Genomic DNA, 20,601 nt, shown 5'->3' with positions numbered 1-20,601 from the left:
AACAATTCATAGCAAGGTGGTCTTTGCTGTCACCTAATTGTACATAACAGCCTTGATAATTCCCATTCCAGAAATCCCCTCCCAGATCTTCTCATCAGATGCTCACAGGGGAAAAGCAAAGCCCTAGCTGGGAATGGGAACAAGGACTCATGCAGTTTTGGCTTCCTTACTATTATTAAATCCAATGTGGAATATTAACATAAATACTTAAAAGTGAATTACAGCCATTCAAATAAGTGAACAAAGCATAGTAAATGTTGTAACAGCCTTCAGTTTTACCCCACCACTCCATTTTCTTGCTAAGTTCTCTCAAGTGCAATGTGAGTCCTTCATATAGGTAAGAACCTATAAGCTTAAGGTGAAAACATTCTGCTTTTATGTTGACAAGGAATAAAATGAGTGGAAGAGAGTATTTACACAAATTCGTGCTCACCATTACATGAAAGAGAGATAGATGAGTCTTGGGTAACTTCACATAATTTAGTGATTCAAAATAATTACAGGGTATATTTTTCTGTAGCAACGATATGTACTATTTTCAGCAAAACAAATGAAGGGTATTTAAATGAAAATACAATTATACGAAGTTTTGTCCAAATCAACTTCACCAATTATATTTTAACCAGCTCATGACTTCCATTTACACTTTTTTAATTTGCAATAAAAAAATGGTTTTTTTCCTCATCATACAATGATTTAAAGCCTTCTTTTATTGGTTTTCCAGCAAAGAGAAGAAAATGACATTAGAAAATAGCACTTTAAAAAAAGTAAATTCTAAGATAACAGATGTCATAATTTGCACTGGTCTTGGAAATTCATTTAAATTGCCTGATGTTTCATTGTATGATATCAAGGGAATTATCTAAAAAGTTTATGAGTTATTTTTTACCACTCGGGTTTTAATTATAAATTAAAATCTCTCAACTTCTTATCACCCCGAGAGCAACAAGGAACATTTACATTTTACCCTCAAAATAATGCAACACACTTGAGGATGAAAAACTCCATGGTAAAGTAGAACCATGCTTCCTCAGTAGCCCCCAGACTGAATCCCTGATCTCCCATTATAAGGAATTGGGAGGATCAAGGAGGAAACAAGATCATGAAAATTACTATCTAGGAATTCTCAAGGCAATTTCTTCTAAAACAGTAGGAAAAGCAGAAACATGAAAATATCCTTCAAAAAATATCCTTCACAAGCTATCATCATGAGATATTTAATTACTCATCTTCTATCAAACAAGACCTACCAAGGTCCCTAATATTACATTTCCTTACTTCTCATTCTTTCTGCTAACCCAGTACTTCTTAGAAAGCAAGCCAGCAAGGTTCTATATTATTTTCTGCCCAGTGAAATTCACCAGGCTAATTATTTCCTTTGAAAATAACATTATTCCCTAGGCTTAATGAATATATAAATCATGTAGATTTTTACTTAATAACTCACTTACTACCAGCCTAGAGCTGCCAATGTAAGGAAAGAATGACGTTTTAAATATAGGATGCATTTGGGGCGCCTGGGTGGCTCAGTCGGTTAAGCGTCCGACTTCAGCTCAGGTCACGATCTCGCGGTCCGCGAGTTCGAGCCCCGCGTCGGGCTCTGGGCTGATGGCTCAGAGCCTGGAGCCCGCTTCCGATTCTGTGTCTCCCTCTCTCTCTGCCCCTCCCCCGTTCATGCTGTGTCTCTCTCTGTCTCAAAAATAAATAAATGTTAAAAAAAATTTTTTTTTAAATATAGGATGCATTTATGGCAGCTCTCCTTAGGCTCTGTTTCTATGAGATCACTGACCTTCTTCAGGGATGCAATGGTGGTCTGATCATCCTGGGAGAGCTTCAGGGCAGTGGCGACCTTTGCAGAATTAACCACAATCTCTGCGTTTAGCTCTCTGCATTTGGCCATCAGACGCTTTTCATTGTCATAAGACTTTTTCATGACAGCATGAAGCTTCTCATATTCAATTCTAAATTTCTCCAGACTTTTATCTCCCGAAAGTTCATTGAGAACCTCCTGAAAATCCCTTTCGATTTCTTCAAATGCAGTTTCTTCCAGCACTAGTTTCTCACTCTTTTCCTGTACAAAAGAGCAGGAAGGGGAATGAGTATTACAATATGTCTATGTTACTATTCAGGGGTTGCTATTATTATCTATGAATACAAGACCTTCATAGAAGCAAAATAAAAATCACTGAAAAAACAGAAACATTAAGACTATATGATGGAAAGACATCTTGTTCATCCCCTGATGTATGTATATATGTACACATATGCATTAGGATAATAATATTTCCTACCACATGGTGTCAAAGATCAGATTAAATAGTATCATTCATTAGGCGTGCTTGGTCGGTTAAGTGCATGACTTGATTTCAGCTTAGGTCATGATCTCATGGTGTGAGACTGAGCCCTGAATTGGGCGCCATGATGACAGCACGGAGCCTGCTTAGGATTGTCTCTCTCCCTCTCTCTCTGCCTCTCCCCCCTCCAAAATAAATAAATAAACTTCAAAAAAATAAACAAACAGGATCATTCATGTTAAACACTTGGCCAAGTGCCTGGCAAAGAGGAGGCACTCAATAAATTTTGATATCTGTTATGATTATTCCAAGCCCTGATTTGTTTTCACTTCATCCTGCAGAAGAAAGCCAAGGGATATTATGGTCAGATATACGGAATCTTGGTGTGGATACCATGATATCACACATACTCACAATGAACCCCATCCGAAATATGGAATCTTCCCCTAAAAGCTATTCCATCATTTTTATCTCTTAAAATGATAAGACAAGGTCATCTTCACAGGTGTATTGAGATGCCCTTTGTGCAATGTTCACAGGTCTTCTCTAGATTTGCTTTCCATGATCAGCTGGACAACAAATTATTTTTTTTAAAAAAAAACCTGGACATACAGATACAATTCAAACACATCTGGCTATGACTTAGATGAGAACCCGGAGTTAGTTAAATAAGATTTTTTTTCAGTTTATTTTATTTTTTGGGGGGGGGGGGGGAGAGGGTGCAGGGGAGAGACACAGAAGGAGAGGGAGAGAGAGAATCCCAAGCAGAATCTGCACCAATAGCACAATCTCACCAACCGCGAGATCATGACCTGAGCTGAAATCAAGAGTCAGACGTTCAACTGACTGAGCCACCCAGGCACTTCAAGAGTTCTTATTTCCCTAGTGTTAAGGGTTGAATTTGTCTCCCAGAAAGGTATGTTGAAGTTCTAACACCCAGTACCTATAAACCTATAAATGTGACTTGTTTGGAAGTAGAGTCATTGCATATATAATCAGTTAACTTGAGGTCACACTGGAGTAGAGTGGGCCCTCATCCAATAAGACTGGTGTCCTTATAAAAAGAGGGAAGACTGTAACTATGTGTAGTGATGGATGTTAAACTTATTGTAATAATCATTTTGCAATATATATATATATATATATATATAATCATTATGTTGTACAACTAAAACTAATACAATGTCACATGTCAATTCTATCTCAATGCAAAAAAAGTAGAGGATGGGATTTGGACAGCGACACAAACACAGGAAGGAAGAAACACCACGAGGGGCGCCTGGGTGGCTCAGTTGGCTAAGCATCTGACTTCGGCTTAGGTCATGATCTCACAGTTCATGGGTTCGAGCACTGCATTAGGCTCTCTGCTGTCAGCCTGGAGCCTACTTTGGATCCTCTGTTTCCCTTTCACTGCCCCTCCTCCACTTGTTCTCTCTCTTGCTCTCTCTCAAAAATAAATAAACATCAAAATAAAAATAAAGAAAGAAAGAAATACCACGTGAAGACAGAAACAGGGTGTAAGCCAAGGAAAGCTAAGGATCACTGGCTGCCATCAGAAGCTAGGAAGAGGTAAGGAAGAATTTTACTTAGAGTCTCAGAGGAAGCATGGTCCTGCCAACATCCTGATTGCAGACTTCAACCTCCAAAAGTGTGAGACAAGAAGTGTCTACTGTTTAAACCACCATGTTTGCAGTACTCTGTTATGGCTGAGTAACAGCCTAGTAAACTAATACACCTTCTCCTTGTTAGACACAGCACAATAATGAAAAAGAATGGGGGTGGTTAATAAATTTCTTCATTTATTCAGCAAATATTTATTGAACATCTGCTATTTGTAAGTTGGAACGAGGGAGCCTTCGTAGGAGGTACCAAGGTAAGGAATAAACAGCCCTCCCACAGGGAATTTATACATTAATAGTTGATGGAGTATGTTTTCAGATAGTGGAAGTACAGAATTTGATACATGCCATAAAATGGATTCAAAATTCTACAAGGACCTATAGGAAGATGGAACTACTCCCAGCAGCAAGAATGAAAGCAAATTTCCTAAAGGAGGTGGTATTTGAGTATGCCCAGATGGGAGAGTGAAATATTCACAGGGAATGTGGAGGGAGAAGGTATGCCTGGCCCATGGCAAAGCTTGAACAAAGGCTCAGGCCCAGAAAGTATCCAGGATTTGAGATTGGTTAAGAAGCTCAAGTTGGGGGTGTTGTATGTAAGTGATGAATCATGAGAATCTACTTCCGAAGCTCAGAGCGCGTTGTATACACTGTGTTAGCTAACTTGACAATAAATTCTATTAAAAAAAAAAAAAAAAAGCTCGGGGCGCCTGGGTGGCTCAGTCGGTTGAGCGTCTGACTTCGGCTCAGATCATGATCTCACAGCTCATGAGTTCGAGCCCCGCGTTAGACTCTGTGCTGACAGCTTGGAGCTTGGAGCCTGCTTCAGATTCTGCGCCTCCCTCTCTCTCTGCCCCAACCCACTCGCATTCTGTCTCTCTCTCTCTCTTTCTCAAAAATAAATTTAAAAAAATATTTAAAAAATAAAAAAAAAACTCAAGTTAGCTAAAGAGTAAGAAGTATGACAGGGAGAAGGAAAGAGAAGACTAGACAGGAAGTTAAAGACAGACTGGAGGCCGTGAATGGCATTCTAAGGAATATGGAGTGAATTAATCTGTAGGCCCACAGACCCACTCAAAACTTCTGATCTGATAAAGTTTGAGAGGACTTATTTATGTATGCAACATTACACTTTGATATTCTACATGAAAAAGAGCTCCAAGATCGACACTGTATTGCTAATCAAAGAAATCAACTGAGATGATCTCCAATCCCAAAAATAAAGTAAAATTTAAATTCACCCTGCAGAATCGGGGTAAGCAGTCTAGTTTACCTTCTGCCTTAACAAGCCTGTCTTGCCCAATACAGAGAAAGTCTATGTATTTTTGGTTTTCAAAAACACTTGTACTATTGATTTCTAAAGATTACATGCAAGCAAAAAGAATCCACATCTTAAAGTAGATGTGGAGTACCAAGCCTACCTATAACATTTTGTATAACATTAGCACTAATGTTAAACTCAACAGAGAGATTTTCTTCCCAATGAGAAGCAGCTTACTGTAAACATCACAACACAGCAATTCCACAAAGAAGAAAAAAATCATATTAAGGAAATATGGTGGTGCTGCCGCCCTGTGTTTTCCCCTTGTTGATGCTAAACATGAGCACACACAAAAATTTATCATAGCAATGTTCTCAGTTCCATCCGTGTAAATGGTATTAATGCCAACACTTGATCACTAGCCTGATGATTTGTTTGCAGACCAGGTTTTCCCTGTACACCTGGCACTTAGCATAGGAATGGAAAAATGTCAAAGAAAGAAAAGGTTTTTTAAAAACATTCACGAACAGATTTGTTCATATTGTCATTTTAAAAATATACTGCTATTGGGGCACCTGGGTGGCTCAGTCGGTTAAGTGTCAGACTCCAGATTTCCACTCAGGTCATGATCTCATGGTTCATGGGATGCAGTCCCATGATGGGCTTTGTAGAGCCTGCTTGGCATTCTCTCTCTCCCTCTCCTGCTTGCTTACTCTCTCCTTCTCTCAAAATAAATAAATATGCATATATATATATATATATATATACATATATATACACAACACACATGGATACATATGTGTATGTGTGTGTGTGTGTATATATATATACGCTACTACTAAAAAAAGCACAGGAAAAATCATCTCTGAGCTGTGACCCATAACCAGTTGGTGTCTTGGTGTCTACATTGTTAGAGCATATAATGATACCTACTTTAGAAGCATGATTTCAACATGAACTGGTCAGAAAGGAACTATGATGTTCCTTCATTCAACACCTGTCTATTAAGTGCTTACTATCTGCCAGGCACTGTTGTAGGTGTTGGGAATATCATTCAGTGGGGAGAACAAGGAAAAAGGACAAGAGAGTTGCAGTGACAAATGAGGCCAGAGTGGAAATAGAGACTTGTGGAAGTAGAGGTGAGGAAAACCTGGCTGAGATCAAGTGAGAAGAAAAACAAAAGAAGGCAAGAAATGAGGGGAGATAATGCAGGAGAAGGGAGACTGGGAAATAAATTGTTAATGGTATTGGTATCTGGGCTTATGTGTGGAAAATGAAGAATGAAATGAACCAAGATGACTGGTGAGGGAGAAAAGGAAGGTATGCTAAAAATCAAATAAAGGAGAAACTAAAGGAGAGCTAGAAGGAATGGGAGGAAGAGATGGGAAGGAAAGAGACACGAATGAGTGTAGGTAATGGGGTGAGTATTGTGGCCACCACAGTATGGATGTGTGAGGCACCTACCTGAGAGTGAGGAAGATGAGGGTGGGAGAGGGATTGTATGATAAGAGAAGGAGGGATCTTTGCCCACAGGAAGGAGGCACCAGATATGGAGGAGACGGAATGGTGAGGGATGTGAGGAGATATGAGAAGGAACTGGAATAAGAGTGGGGGCATGATGGTGATGAGAGAAGTGCGGACCGGTCTGGTTCCCTAGACATAAAACCTTGAGAGTGCCCAGGGCCCCTTGTTCAGATAAGCCCCACCTTTGGTTTAATGTTCTGCTGTCTCACTTTGGAATTCTTAATAATTTGTTGACAAGGGGCTCTGCATCTTCATTGAGCCTCACAAACTATATGGCTGACCCTGGCTGGGACTGATCCTGTGATGTGTGAGATGAGGGAGGGATCTGAAGGGGTGATGGAGGAATAGGGTATGGCCACGGTGAATGGGGACTGTGACTGACAAGTGATGACAGGGACATGAGGTTGTCCAAATTACAAATGAAGGTGCTAATGGACAAAGGATCAATAAAGAGCTACAGAAATGGTCCCTCATTGGTGAGCCTGAAGATGGAGTATGCTACAAAGTGGGCTAGAAGATTTTACACGGTGGTCAATGACAACATGGGGCAATGGTGATAGGTGAAGAGCTTAATGAAGATGTGTCACAGCAGGTGATGATAGGGAATCGTGGAGTGACAGGTGGACAAGGGTCAGTGAATAGGGGTGACAGTGGGTATCTATGAAGCCTTCCTCCAGGACCCACCAATCAGTGAGACATCAATATTTCTACCTACCTCTCCTGGGCTCAAAACCTTATGGCTCAAAATCTAGGAGTGGGTGCCTGTCATGTGTGAATCTGGGAAATCATGAATTTCATACTATGTTCAACACAGCGCCAGTTTTAAGAGTGGGGTTGGGGTGTGTCCACCCAGTTGAAGGAGGGACAGGAGGTAAACACTGAGGGGTGGGGTGAGGCTGCGGGTGCGGGGAATAGGATGTTGATGGGAGGAATGTAGGAATCAGCGGATGTGACAGCGGAGAAGTCAAGTCGACAGAAGAGGGTTGATGGGGAGGGGACGAGCGAGAGACGACAGAGAGAGGGGCACTGACTCCTGACCTCGGCCATCCTGACGCTCTCTGGGGGTGGCCTCAGAGGATTCTGTGGTGATCGCGGAAACCGGGCCGGAGTCTGCGGATGGGGCTGCGCACTACCCCCGGCGTCTAAAACAGCGCCACGTTATTGGTATCCCCCGCAGGGGGCCGAAACCCGGCGCTCGGCGCGTCCTCCCGTCGCCAGGCAACCGCCACGCCCTCTGAGGAAACTGGAGGACTTCCGAAAGGGGAGGAGCCTCCGGGGAGGGCACCCGGGAGGCGTCCTAAGAGGCATAGGCAAACTGCCCTGTGTGGGGCGGGACCAAGGGTGTGAGGGGCGGGGCCCATGAGAGGCTGGGCGGAGTCCCAAGGTGCCCTCGGAAGTTGGAAACTCCGAGGAACGAGAAGGCGCAGAGCTGGGAGGCCGCTAAGGCCAGAGGAGAACTAACGCCTAGATGGAAAGGTGGATCAAAGGCTTCTGGAAGGGCCGGAAGCCACCCTCTGCTCTCCGTGACAAAGAGACTCCGTCGCGGGAACAAGAAATGATCTCCGTTCGGGTCAACTCAACCCTAATGAAGCAGCTACTGTGTGCAAGATACGGAGGGGAAAGTAAGGTGGAGAAAACACAGACCCTGCTTTCAAAGGGTTTAGTCACCAGTGGTAAGAATAATAGGGCGCAGCGCTCGAAGCACCCTGGGAAAACGTATGTGGAGCCACATCATGGAAAGTTGCCTTTCATCTAGGGTTCCTCTCAAGATCATTTCGTCTCCCTCTCCCCCTCCTCCTCCACACTCTTTAACCTTCAGGTACAGAGGGTAAACAACTTGGCTCATGAAATATGCAAAACCCCTCTTGTTTTTTTTTCCCTTTAACCCCATCCTTACTCCCATCCCTCCTCAGCCCCATAAACATTCATGCTACTGTGCTTGAATATGCATTTGAAAAGTGTATGCATTTTTATTAGTGTATTTTTTAATGATATGGGACTTTAGGATGATCTTATTTTCTACTTTTTTTCACTCAATATTCTTTTTATGAATCTATTCTTTTGCAGTTGGTATTGTAATCCTAGTTTATCGCTTCTGATTGCTGCACAGTATTCCATATTGGACAGCAACACATGTGACTTCCATTCCCCAAGTGGATACCAAGGCTACCCCTACCTCTCAGGGATAATCATCCTCGTCCATGGTCTCTTGTGGACCTATGTGCAATTCCTCGGCAACATATGCCTAAAAATGAGGTTGGTAAGTTATAGTGGATGTACAGGGCAATTCACATTTGGTTATGCAACTTGTCCTGCACAAAGACATCCAGCCATGCACCAGTGGGAGCTGGAAAACAGCTTTCCTATGTCATGTGCCCTGCTGAAGGAAGATGTGCCCTTTTCTTCCCCCAAAAGCTCTGTTCCCTAGTCAAGTCACGAACCTGAGAGGCTATTACTATTGAGAGGGTTTTCCTCTTTCAAATTCATTTGCCCAGTGGTAGACACTGTTTTCCAATGGCACAAAGGTGCCCAGTAGTCTGCTGGGAGCCCTGGGTACTTAATTTCAAGTACTGCTAGATGGCACACCAGAATTATTGCTCTACACTATCCTCCAGTGCACAGTGTGAGGGTTTCTGGCCCTACTCTCATCCTTACCAGCACATTGTAGTTTGTTTATTCATAAACACTCACATAGTGTTTACCAAGTGTCAAATACTATTCTAAGTGCCTTACAAATACTGACTCATCTAATTAGCCAATTTTCTAAATTCTGTCAATTGTCATGGAAGTAGTGTCAACATATTTTTGCTTTACTCTGCATCTCTCTGACTCCTAGTGAAATTGAACATTTCTTCATACATCTATAAGCCACTTGGGATTCCCTTCTGTGAATTGTCTATTTATAGCCTTTACCTATATTTCAGTTGCTCTTTTTCTTTTTCATTTGATTTGCAAGAGGTTTTTGTACATTAATCTGGACATTAATCTGCTTTCAAAGACTGAAAACTTTGCTTGCCATGTCCTTTGTAAAACAATAATCCTTCATTTTGTAGCCCTTCATTGTGTGTGTGTGTGTGTGTGTGTGTGTGTGTGTGTGTGTGTTTTACTTTTCACATGCTTTTGCAGTATGATTTAAGAAGTCCTTCTCAACCCCAAGGTCATAAAGGTATTGTCTATCATTTTCTTACATTAGTGTCATAGTTTTACTTGTTAGCATTCAGTTCTTGAGCCCATCTTACTTTTGCGTATGGTGTGAGGTAAGGATCCGATTTTTTTTTCTCAGAGGAGTGAGCCCATTTTCAACATCTTGGTTCCCAAATATAGACAGTTCTGCACTGAGCTCTGTGGTTTGCTCCTGTGCTAGTACCACAAGGTTTTATCATGATGGTTTTATAGCCAGACATCATGATTGAGGGCAAGTCCCCCACTCCTACTTCTTCTGTCAAAACGTCACTGGCTAATCATGAACCTCCATCAACCCATATAATTTTCAGGATGTTTTCAAGTTCCTCATGAGAAATCTTAACTGGAACATTAATTAATTTATGATTTAACTTGGGGAAAATTCACATTTGTATAATTGTATCTCATTCATGAACAGAGACTATATATCTGGTAGACAAAAAAGGACATAATATGGCAGAGGCATAATGCACTATGGAGGCAATAGGAGAAGTGGCAGCTGAAGCTGGAGGATCAGGCTGAACCAAACTGCAAGCCAAGCTAATGGAAATGAGAACACAGGGTAGGCAACAGAGCTCAGGCTACTTTGTGTGTTTACAGGAGATCCAATCACACGCTGGGACTAACAGGTGGTGATACCATCGTGATCCAGAGAGACTCCATAACATTCCTGAAGGTACATAACAGAGAAAGACCTAGAGGGCTCTGGCCACCCATATCTTGTATTGGTATCAGTTGTAGTGCTATATGTCTTCCCATTTCCCAAGAATCTTCTGAAGGATTATTTTACAAGCAGATGGCCTGCCAAGGTGACAGAAATTCAATCCAGAAAACACTTCTTTAAAGCACCTGCTGCACTGTAAGTACAAGGCTGGCCAGAGGAACCACAGAGCCAACTAAGACAGAGTCACTGCCCTTTGCATTCACAATCTGGCTTTGGGGGAAAGAGAGAAAAGACCATCTACAAGTAATCCCAACACAATATGATGGCATAATTTAGAACATGCCATGCCAACAGCAAGCACTATGGGTGCTGGGTCAGTCTAGACACTGATACCTGAGAGCATTATTTAGAATATGAGGACAAAAAGACCTTAACAAAGGAAATCAGGGAACCACAGGAGGTGGAAAGGAGCATGACACGTTCAACTCCCAGGAAAGAGATGCAGGTGACATCAACTTGGATGGATTAATGGATGAGAGGATGGGTGGTTGGACAAATTAATGTATGCTGATGAAAGAAAGTGCTTCATTTCCAATTTTCCAGATTCCTGAAGACCCTGTTCCCCTTTGTTGTTGTAATAAAAAGGAACACTAGGTGGCATCACACTACCAAAAGTTGTCACCTTTTAAAGCCTCCAGGAGACGCTCATCCACCAAGATTGGGTCAGCCCCTAATTTAGACAAGTAAGAGTGCTTCTATCAATTTCATTTCTCATTACATCCACTTAATTTATTTACTGAGCCTCTACTATGTGCCCAGCCTTGTGCTGCCTACTGTGGAGAATATAAAAGGAGTTGAATCGAGGATCTCCTCCCAAGGGAGCATAAGGAGAAGCAAAACACGCATGGCACCCCCTCCCCCACACAAAAAAAATTGTAAAACACTCCAAGGCGGGATGTGGTAAGCACTGAAATGAGGATGTCGGAATATAATATCCAGTGTCATCTGACCCCTTTGACCTTCTGGTGCCTTCTCCCACCGCTCACTTCTTGCCCCAATGGCTTCTTTCAGTTCCCTGTATGTCATGTTCTTTTCCACCGCTTGGAGTTCACAGAGGTTGATCTTTCTGTCTGGAATACTCAACCATTCCTCTTCACCTGGCTAACTCCCGTCCACCCCTCCTGCAGATTTCACTTCCTTGGGGAGAGATTTCCTGACCATCCTTCAACACCAGATTACCTTTGCAAGTACCATGTATTCAACTTCTTGGACCCTCTCACAATGGTAGTTAATCATGTGTTCATGGAAATGGTTGCTTAAGATCTGTCTTCTCTACAAGCTATCAAACAAGAAGGCAAGGTACATGTATATCTTGTTCAGCCCTGTCTCCATTGGTATTGTAGGCTGAACTGTGTCCCCCTAAAACTCATATGTTGAAGCTATAACCTCACTACCTCAGAATGTCACTGTATCTGGAGATGAGGGCTTTGTGAGTTAAAATAAGGCCATTAGGGTGGGCCTAATACAGTCTGAATTGTGTCCTTACAAGAAGAAGAAATTTGGACACACAAAGAGACACCAGGGACGCATGTACACAGAGGAAAGACATAGTGAAAAGAAGGGCATCTGCAAGCCAAGCAGAGAGGCCACAGGAGAAACCAAACCCACTGACACCTTGACTTTGGTCTCCTAGCCTCCAGAACAGTGAGCAAATAAATTTCTCTTTAAGCCACCCTAGTCAGTGGTACTTTATTATGGCAGACGAAAAAACCAATATAAATGGCCATCACTCCTCTCAGTTTACAACTATTAAGTAAGTGTCTATTGAATGAGCTCTAAAATAAGGAAGAACAGTGAAGGATAGAATATTAGGAAAAGCTACATGGTAGACATGGCCCTTGACCTTGACCTTAAATGATACAGATGGCTCAGAGAGTCATGGAAGAAAATAGAAGGAATCCCAAGTATGGGAAGTGGCATTGGGCACATACCAAGGCAAGAATGTAAAAGTCCTGCTATAGGGATGGTGCGGTCCCTCTCAGGGGCCAGTGGACACTAATGTTGAGAAGAGGGTAGGTGAATGGTGGAGGTTTGGAAGAATAACAGAGGCATGGTTGCAAACTCAAAGACCAGGGACAGCCAAGAACACATCCATTCACTCTGCCAGATAACTTGAATATATGATCATGCACTGTAATACCTCTGCAAAGCTCTTTGTTTAAACCTGGATATAAGTGCTTCCTATGGCACCCTGCTAGGATTTCTAAGCTGTGTGTTGTGACTCATAATAAGAACAGCTTTCTGTACATAGCACTCACTTCTTTAGTAGCACCCAGTGAAGATACATTGTAGAACTCCAGAAAAGCAGAAAGAAACACTGAGATGTGGCTCTGCATGGAAAGTCCCAGCCTACGATGCAAAGCAACTGTGCCCTAAAGGAAACCTGCTCCTGCAAGGGATCAGAGAGGTCCTGGAGCCAATTTGGAGGGAGTCCACACAGCCCACGATTCCTTTCTCTGAGACTAGTAACTCCCCCCAGGAAGTATGTTCCTTCCTGATGCCAAAATGTTATAGATGGCCCTATCTGACTCCCTGGGGCCATAGCTGAAGGGTCAGGTAGAGACCTGATCCACCTGAGGTCAATCCCATTATTTTTCCTGGGATTTATAAATGGGGTCAAGAGTTGCAAGCCACTCATTGCTGGGGCCTGGAACTGAGTATGTGAATCCCAGGAGAGGCAGAGAAAGGTAGGCTGAACAGAGGGAAGAATAAAGCAAATGAACGTGGGGAAGAATCCACAGGCCCAAGAGAAGGGAGCGTTGGGGGAAGGAGCCTCCCTGGTTGTTGATGCCTCTTCAGAGCCTGGTAACTCCCTGGGGAGCCCTGGGAACACCCACACTCTTGAGTCCTGCTAGATACAACCTCCTAACAAACTGACTTCATTTGTTTAAACTAGACAGAGTTAGTTTCTATTGCTTATACCCCCAAAAACCCAAAAGTCCTGATCAACACAAATCCTGTTTATGCAGGCATTCTTGCGATGTCGCTTGAATTTAGTATCAAAACTGCATTTGGGGCCCCAAACAACAAGGCAAAAACTGCCCCTGTCATCATATCTAACATTTCTCCCCCGGGCTGTTGGGAAGATTAAAAGCCCACATGTTACAGAAAATTGTTGACATTTATCAGCCGACCCCCTGCTCACCTTAGATGACAGAACAGAGTCCCAGCTGCCTGGTGCTCTCCAAGACTGTGCGGGCCATATTTTATTCCTTTAATCTGCTCCTTTTCCAGCCTGCTGCAGACCAAACTTAACAGAACATTTGTTGAGCATTTGACATCGGTTCCCGAAGGATCTCCATACAAACTCCACTCTTGATACTAGAGGAGGCTACAAAGCTGGGGCACATTTATCAGGAAGATTGAAAGATTGGCCATGAAGTGGAAGCAGTGGGCGGTCTGCCATTGCAGGCAATGATTTTTACCAGAAGGGGATGACAGTGTCACAACCACGCAGTTATCCAACCTGCCTTGCATTTCATTGGCTTAACAGCAACTGCGCTTCTCCCAGTCGGATTACTTTTGGGTATGACTGGTTCATTCAGTTGGTGCTCTTGCTGGAGAGGCCAGGCCAAGACTGCAGTTTGGTGTTCTTCCTAGAACCAGGGAGGACTTACACAAAGTCACCAGCTAACCCGATTATTTAAAAAGACTGAGTAGCTCCACACAACCTGTTCCCACTACAAATGAATAAATAAATGAAATAAATTAATGAGTGAATAAGTAAATAAATAATTCCTTTAAAACATCAAAGCACAAATCCCTTGTCTTATTTCTGCTCTTCCCTGAAAACACTATATTTTCAAACATCTCTAGACTTTACATATGCTCATCCCGTGTCAGGAATATCCTATGTCTCCTTCTTTGTCCAGTTAGCCTGTTCTTTTTTTTTTTTTTTAACTTTTTTTTTCAATATTTATTTTTGAGAAAAAGAGAGAGAGAGCACAAGCCAGGGAGAGGCAGAGAGAGAGGGAGATGAAGAATCTGAAGCAGGCTCTGCTCTGACAGCACAAAGCCCTACGTGGGGCTTGAACCCACCAACCATGAGATCATGACCTGAATCAAAGCTGGACACTCAACCGACTGAGCTACCCAGCTGCCCCCAGTTAGCCTTTTAAAACTCAGCTCAGTGTCACCTCCTCCAGGAAGTCTTCCCTAGTTAGGTACTCCTCCTCTGTGTTGCTAGAAGACCTGTGTGTCATTCTGTCAATACACAATAGTGTAACCATGTGTTTATTTGTCTTTCCCACCAGACTAGAAGGACCAGTCTTTAAGTATATCTATGGTGCTGACCCATAAGAGACAGTCAAAATAGAAAGTTTGATGAAGGAAGGAATTAAAAATAGGATTAGCTTATCCACTCAGGCATAGAGCAATTACTCTTGGGAGTAACTAGTGACTAAGCGAAGTTAAAAGGTATTGGAATACAAACATTTGCGATTCTAAGGTAGTAAACCAAAATCATCTTCAGGTATGCACCAGGTCCCCAAACAGAAGTATTAAGGATTACAATAAAATACGTTTATCTCCTTTATCTCCCTATCCTTAACACAAGGGCCAAAGTTTGAACCAAGTCTTTTTTCTTCTCCAGAGGGCCAAATGCACAGTAGATACTCAATAAAAGTTGACGACTAGCTTCTCATAGCAGCAGATAGGCATCTATAAAATGAAACTATTTGTTATGTTAAAGGAATAAACTCTCCTTTCTACCCTGGGTGTATGTTTCTTTCTTTCCAATATTTGCTGCCAAATCTACTGAATAATTTCAGCAGTAGAAAATGACTATGGAGCATCTACTGTGAACAGGTGTTCTCAGAGGCAGCAATGGGAGGGAGGCAGAAAGCCTCAAACCCCTCCCCACCCCCCGCCCCAAGGTGACTGAAACCCAGCTGAAGTCAAGCAGGACAATTCAAACCTCCAGGACAGCAGAGACCAGTCTAAAATAACACTGTATTTTAGAATCTAGCACCAGAGTCTGTGTACTTTTTCTGTAAAGGACCAGATTAAGAAATATTGTGGACTTCATAGGCCACATGATCTCCATATCCAACTGTGCTTTTGTAGTGCAAAAGCAGCCACAGACAATACAAAAATGAATGGGCATGGTTTTGAACCAGTAAACCTTTATTTACAGAAACAGGTGGCACTCGAGTTGGCCTGCCAGCCAGTATTGCCAAGTCCTGATTTAGCACAATGCCTGGCATATAGTACGTGCTCAAATATTTATTGAATGAATGAATGGATAAATGAATGAATGAAGACAGGTTTTCCTAAGGTTATATAGCCTGGTGATTTGTTTTAAAGTCCCAGTGTACCATCTTTAGACATTAACTACAGGAAGCTCAATGAATACCTACTGACCAGAAATAAGTCTGACAGAAATTATCTGACAGTTTTCCTTACTCCAAGTGCTATGTGTGGTTGGAAATTTAACATGTATAAACCACCACCAGCTTTCATGACATAAGGCACCTGGCTGGCTCAGTCGGTGGAGCATGCAACTCTTGATGTCAGGGTTGTGAGTTCAAGCCCCCCTCTGAGTGTAGAGATTACTTAAGAATAAAAATCTTTTTTAAAAAAGAAAGAAAGAAGCATTTCTTTTCTTACTGTGGATCATGACTCATTAGTAATTTGTGGCCTGCCTTTTCATTTTCAAATAAGGGTAAGAGATGGGTAGAGAACGAAGAGGGAATATACCAGAGTTTGTCACATGTAGTAAGCATATTGTTTTTAAGGAATTTGCCTTTCAGTTATAACACACTTTTATGTATGAATATATTGGGTTCTAAGGGAAAATGTATTTTCAAAAAAGCTTGAAAAATGTTTAAATACTATTGTAATCTCATTCTTGGGGAAATTCAGTGTAGTGATGAGGGAGCATAAGGCAAGCTGAGGGCAAAGTACAGGCTAACAGCACCTCCCTACCCCCACCCCCACCCCCACAGGTGGGATATGTGTGATATTCCTCCCGCACTCCTGGCTGCCCAAGAACAAGGAAAAGAAAAGAAAGCAAATGGTTGACTGGCAGAGATCACAGTCATGCAGGACAGGAGTCTCCTTCAGTTTAGTTAGTAAACTTAGAAAAGTGCAAGATAACTTAGTAAACTGCAAGAAAAAGGCAATCTTATCCATAGCCTAATCTCCAGAAGCATATAGACTCCGTTTTCTGGAGCCCTAATATCACCTTCATCAAGATGTAAGGGGGTTTAAGTGCTTGCCATGGTGACGTGAGAAACAAAGGCAAATGAAAAATTAAATTCCCTTACTGCCTACAGCCCATTGACTAGTCCTTGAAACAGGCAGAGTGACCTCCCTCTAGGGGCGCAGCTGCCTCAAAGATGACCCGTTGCTAGGGGCAAAAGGGAATCTTGGCTTAACATTATCCCGACTCCCCAGAATCCTGTACATCTACTTTAACATATAATTCCTTTGGACACTTCCTATATCTCAACTTCCCCAAGATATATGCTGGCAATCATACTCCAAGCTTATGGCCCCCTGATACACATCTGAAGGGTCTCAGGACTGAGATTTTACTAAGCAATAATAAATGACATTTTCCTAACAACAGCTAGCCCCTCAAGGTCCTGTAAACCTTGCTTCCAAAATTCCTTAGACTTACGCTGTCCCTAATCCCCTCCCAATCTGAAGGTATATAATCATTCACCCTCCACAACCCCAGTGCAGCTCTTTCTGCCCACAGGTCCTGTCCCCATGCTTTAATAAAATCACCTTTTTTTGCACCAAACACATCTTCCAGAATTCTTTCTTGGCCATTGGCTCAAAACCCCACCATCACCCCAAAACCCCATCAGTTGTACATTTGAAGGGGATTTACTTCGAACAGAAAGATACAAGGTAGTAGTTTAGGTCAAGATTCTGGAGCCATAGTGCCTGATTTAAATCCCGGCTCTGCCACTTACTAGCTGTGTGACCTCAAGCAAGTTGCTTAGCCTCTTTGGGCTTCAATTTCTTCATCTGTTAAATGGGAATGCTAATGATACCTTCTGTGTGTGGTTATTATGAGAATTAAATGAGGTGTTATATGTAAAGTGCTTAAAGCAATAGTATAACCACATAGTATGAGTTTTACCTATTATTATACTGTCACTAAACAATAATGTGACCTTGAGTATATGACCCAGTTTCTCTGGGCTTCACTTTTTTTGACAGATAATCTTTAACCTGCTGTTTCCAACACTCCTAGAAGAGCGGGGAGATTCCCAGCACAAGGAAATTTCCTCTTTTCTCTGGGAAAGAAATAGCCAGATGTAAATCATCCTTCCTGTTCAACGGACACTCCTCAGGTCTCATCTCAGCAAAGCAGCCTATTCCAGTGAAATGCTCTGTAAACCAACTTGTTATTATCTCTTGAAACTGCACGCAAAGGTGAATTTATGATGGCAAGAGATCGACCAAATCAAGGAAAATGCTGGGTTTTTTTTACCATCCATCACTCCGTCCATGACTAGCATTGGCTTCCTGTCTCTCCCATTGTTGTGTATGTTATTCCACATACTGGGATAATCACAGCTGGGGGTAAACAGGAAATCTGTCCCCATATTTGTCTGGATTTTTTTTTCAATGTTCTTGACTGTGAAGTTTAGTATGTGCCCGGCAGTTGGCCTGATGTTGGTCACAAGTCACCTATAAATGCGGAATTTGAAGCCACATGTACGACCTGAGATTATGAAAACAGTTCCATTTACCTTCACACACACACACACACACACACACACACACACACACGAAAAAACAGACCAGCAGAAAAATGAGTAAAGTTATAACTATTTACAAATGAAGAAATAAAAACGGCCAATAACCCTGTTCTGTTCAGCCTCACTCCTAATTAAAGAAATGCACATCAACACATTCAGATATCTTTTTCACCCATAAAAGAAGCACACTAATGTAAGTTAGGAAAGTGCCAGTGCTGGAAAGGATGTGGGGCAACCATCATTCTCACACTTTATCATTGAGAGTCTAAATTGGGGAAAGCGGCCTTGGAGGATGGTTTTCCAATATGTACCTTACTTTTGACCCGACCCTAAACTATCAAAGCATTCAACCAAAGCAGCCACCCACATACAGACTTCTTGTTTGAAAAAAATAACCCCCCTATTTGTAATATCAAACACATACAAAATCATAGTCAGGATTCTAATACCTGAAACCAATCACACTCCAAATTGACAAGTTAAAAAAAGAGAGAGAGAGATGAAAGAAGACATCCTTATCTTGCACTGACTTAAACATGAAGGTTTCTAGTGTTTCCCCTTGAAGCATGACATTGGTTTTGGGGCCAAACTTCACCCTTCGTTTTTATCACGCTACACAAGTGTTTAATTGTATTCTGATGCACTGCTGGAATTCTGTATTAACTTTTTCATTAGGATTTCTGAAAAAGTATTCATGAACGAGATGATGTGGGGAATAAAAGCAAAAGAAAAAAAATCAAATTAAATTTCCTTACTACTTACAGCCCATTGACAAGTCCTTGAGATAAGTGGAGTGACCTTGCCCTTAGATCTCAACTGCCCCAATGTTGATACTTGGCTAAGGGCAAAAGGCAATCTTAGTTTAACACTATCCAGACCTCCAGGATCCTAGAAGTCTCCTTTAACTTCTAAAAATTCCTTTGGAAACTTCCTTAATCTCTACCCCCCCAAATACATGTTAGCAATTATCCTCCAAGCATAGGGCCCACTGATCTACATCTGAAGCATCTCATGACTAAGGTTTTATTAGGCAGTGATAAATGACCTTTTCCTGGGGCACCTGGGTGGCTCAGTCGGTTAAGCGTCTGACTTCAGCTCAGGTCATGATCTCACAGTTCATGAGTTCGAGCCCCAACAGCTCAGAGCCTGGAGCTGCTTCAGATTCTGTCCCTCCCTGTTCATGCTCTGCCCCTCTCTCTCTCTCAAAAATAAATAATAAATCATTAAAAAAAGTTTTTAAAAATAAATAAACAAACAAATAAATAGCCTTTTCCTAACAATAGCTAGCCCCCCTCCAGGTTCTGGAAAACTTGCTTCCAAAATTCCTTAGAGACTTATGTTATACCTAACCCCCTCCCTACCTGATGGTATATGCTCAATTTCTCCTCACAATCCCAGTACACCTTTTTCTGTCCACAGGTCCTGTCCTTGTGCTTTAATAAAACCACCTATTTGCAGGGTGCCTGGGTGGCTCAGTCAGTTAAGTGTCCACTCTTGATTTCAGCTTAGGTCATGATCTCATGGGTTCACGAGTTCGAGCCACATTTTGGGTCTGTGCTGACAGTGCGGAGCTTGCTTAAGATTCTCTCTCTCCCTCTTTCTGCCTTTCCCCTGCTCATGTACTCACTCTCTCTCTCTCTCTCTCTCTCTCAAAATAAATAAATAAACTTTAAAAAATAAATAAAATAAAATAAAACCACGTATTTGCACCAAAGACATCTCAAGAATTCTTTTTAATTTTTATTTATTTATTTTATTATTTTTTTTTTTTAGACAGAGCAAGAGCATGAGCAGGGGAAAGGGGCAGAGGGAGAGAGAATTCCAAGCAGGCTCCCGGCTCAGAGTGCAGCCCAACTCAGGGCTTTATCCCACGACCTTGGGATCACTACCTGAGCCAAAATCAAGAATTGGACGCTTAACTGACTGAGCCATGCAGGCATCCCTCAAGAACTCTTTCTTGACTGTTCGCTCTGAACCCCAACATTTCCACGTCAATTATTATGTCCCTTTTCTTTATTTTCCCCTTTTTAATGAGGTATTATTATTGGAGTTTTGACTGATATATTATTACTGCCTAATAAGAAAAGAATACCAATCACTGAGTTTTTAAAAATGTAAACGACTATGCTTTTATTTCTATATATTGTATTTGTATCTTTTTTAAAAGTTTATTTATTTTTGAGAGAAACAAACACAGTGTAAGTGGGAGAGGGGCAGAGAGAGAGGGAGAGAGAAAGAGAATACCAAGCAGGCTCCGTGCTGTGCTGCCAGTGCAGAG

The 20,601-nt window shown here is 42.0% G+C and overlaps 1 protein-coding gene across 3 annotated transcripts in view; it reads right to left on the bottom strand.

The window, feature by feature from the left end:
* The window catches only part of CFAP58 (cilia and flagella associated protein 58), a 106,725-nt gene extending 98,811 nt beyond the window's left edge, over positions 1 to 7,914 (bottom strand). For all 3 annotated transcript variants that reach the window (XM_049645697.1, XM_049645699.1, XM_049645698.1), the window contains exons 1-2: positions 7,737 to 7,914; positions 1,790 to 2,071 (exon numbers count right to left, since the gene is read on the bottom strand). In XM_049645697.1, the coding sequence (XP_049501654.1) occupies positions 1,790 to 2,071; positions 7,737 to 7,745 (291 nt within the window). In that variant the 5' untranslated portion in view covers positions 7,746 to 7,914. The remainder of the gene's footprint in view (positions 1 to 1,789; positions 2,072 to 7,736) is intronic.
* Between the last annotated feature and the right edge of the window lie 12,687 nt (positions 7,915 to 20,601).

The sequence above is a fragment of the Panthera uncia genome, chromosome D2 (genome assembly GCF_023721935.1).
Source record: "Panthera uncia isolate 11264 chromosome D2, Puncia_PCG_1.0, whole genome shotgun sequence".
In the NCBI taxonomy this organism is placed as follows: Eukaryota; Metazoa; Chordata; class Mammalia; order Carnivora; family Felidae; genus Panthera; species Panthera uncia.
The sequence above is the reverse complement of the archived record's forward strand: the minus strand, read 5'-3'. Positions and strand labels throughout refer to the sequence as shown.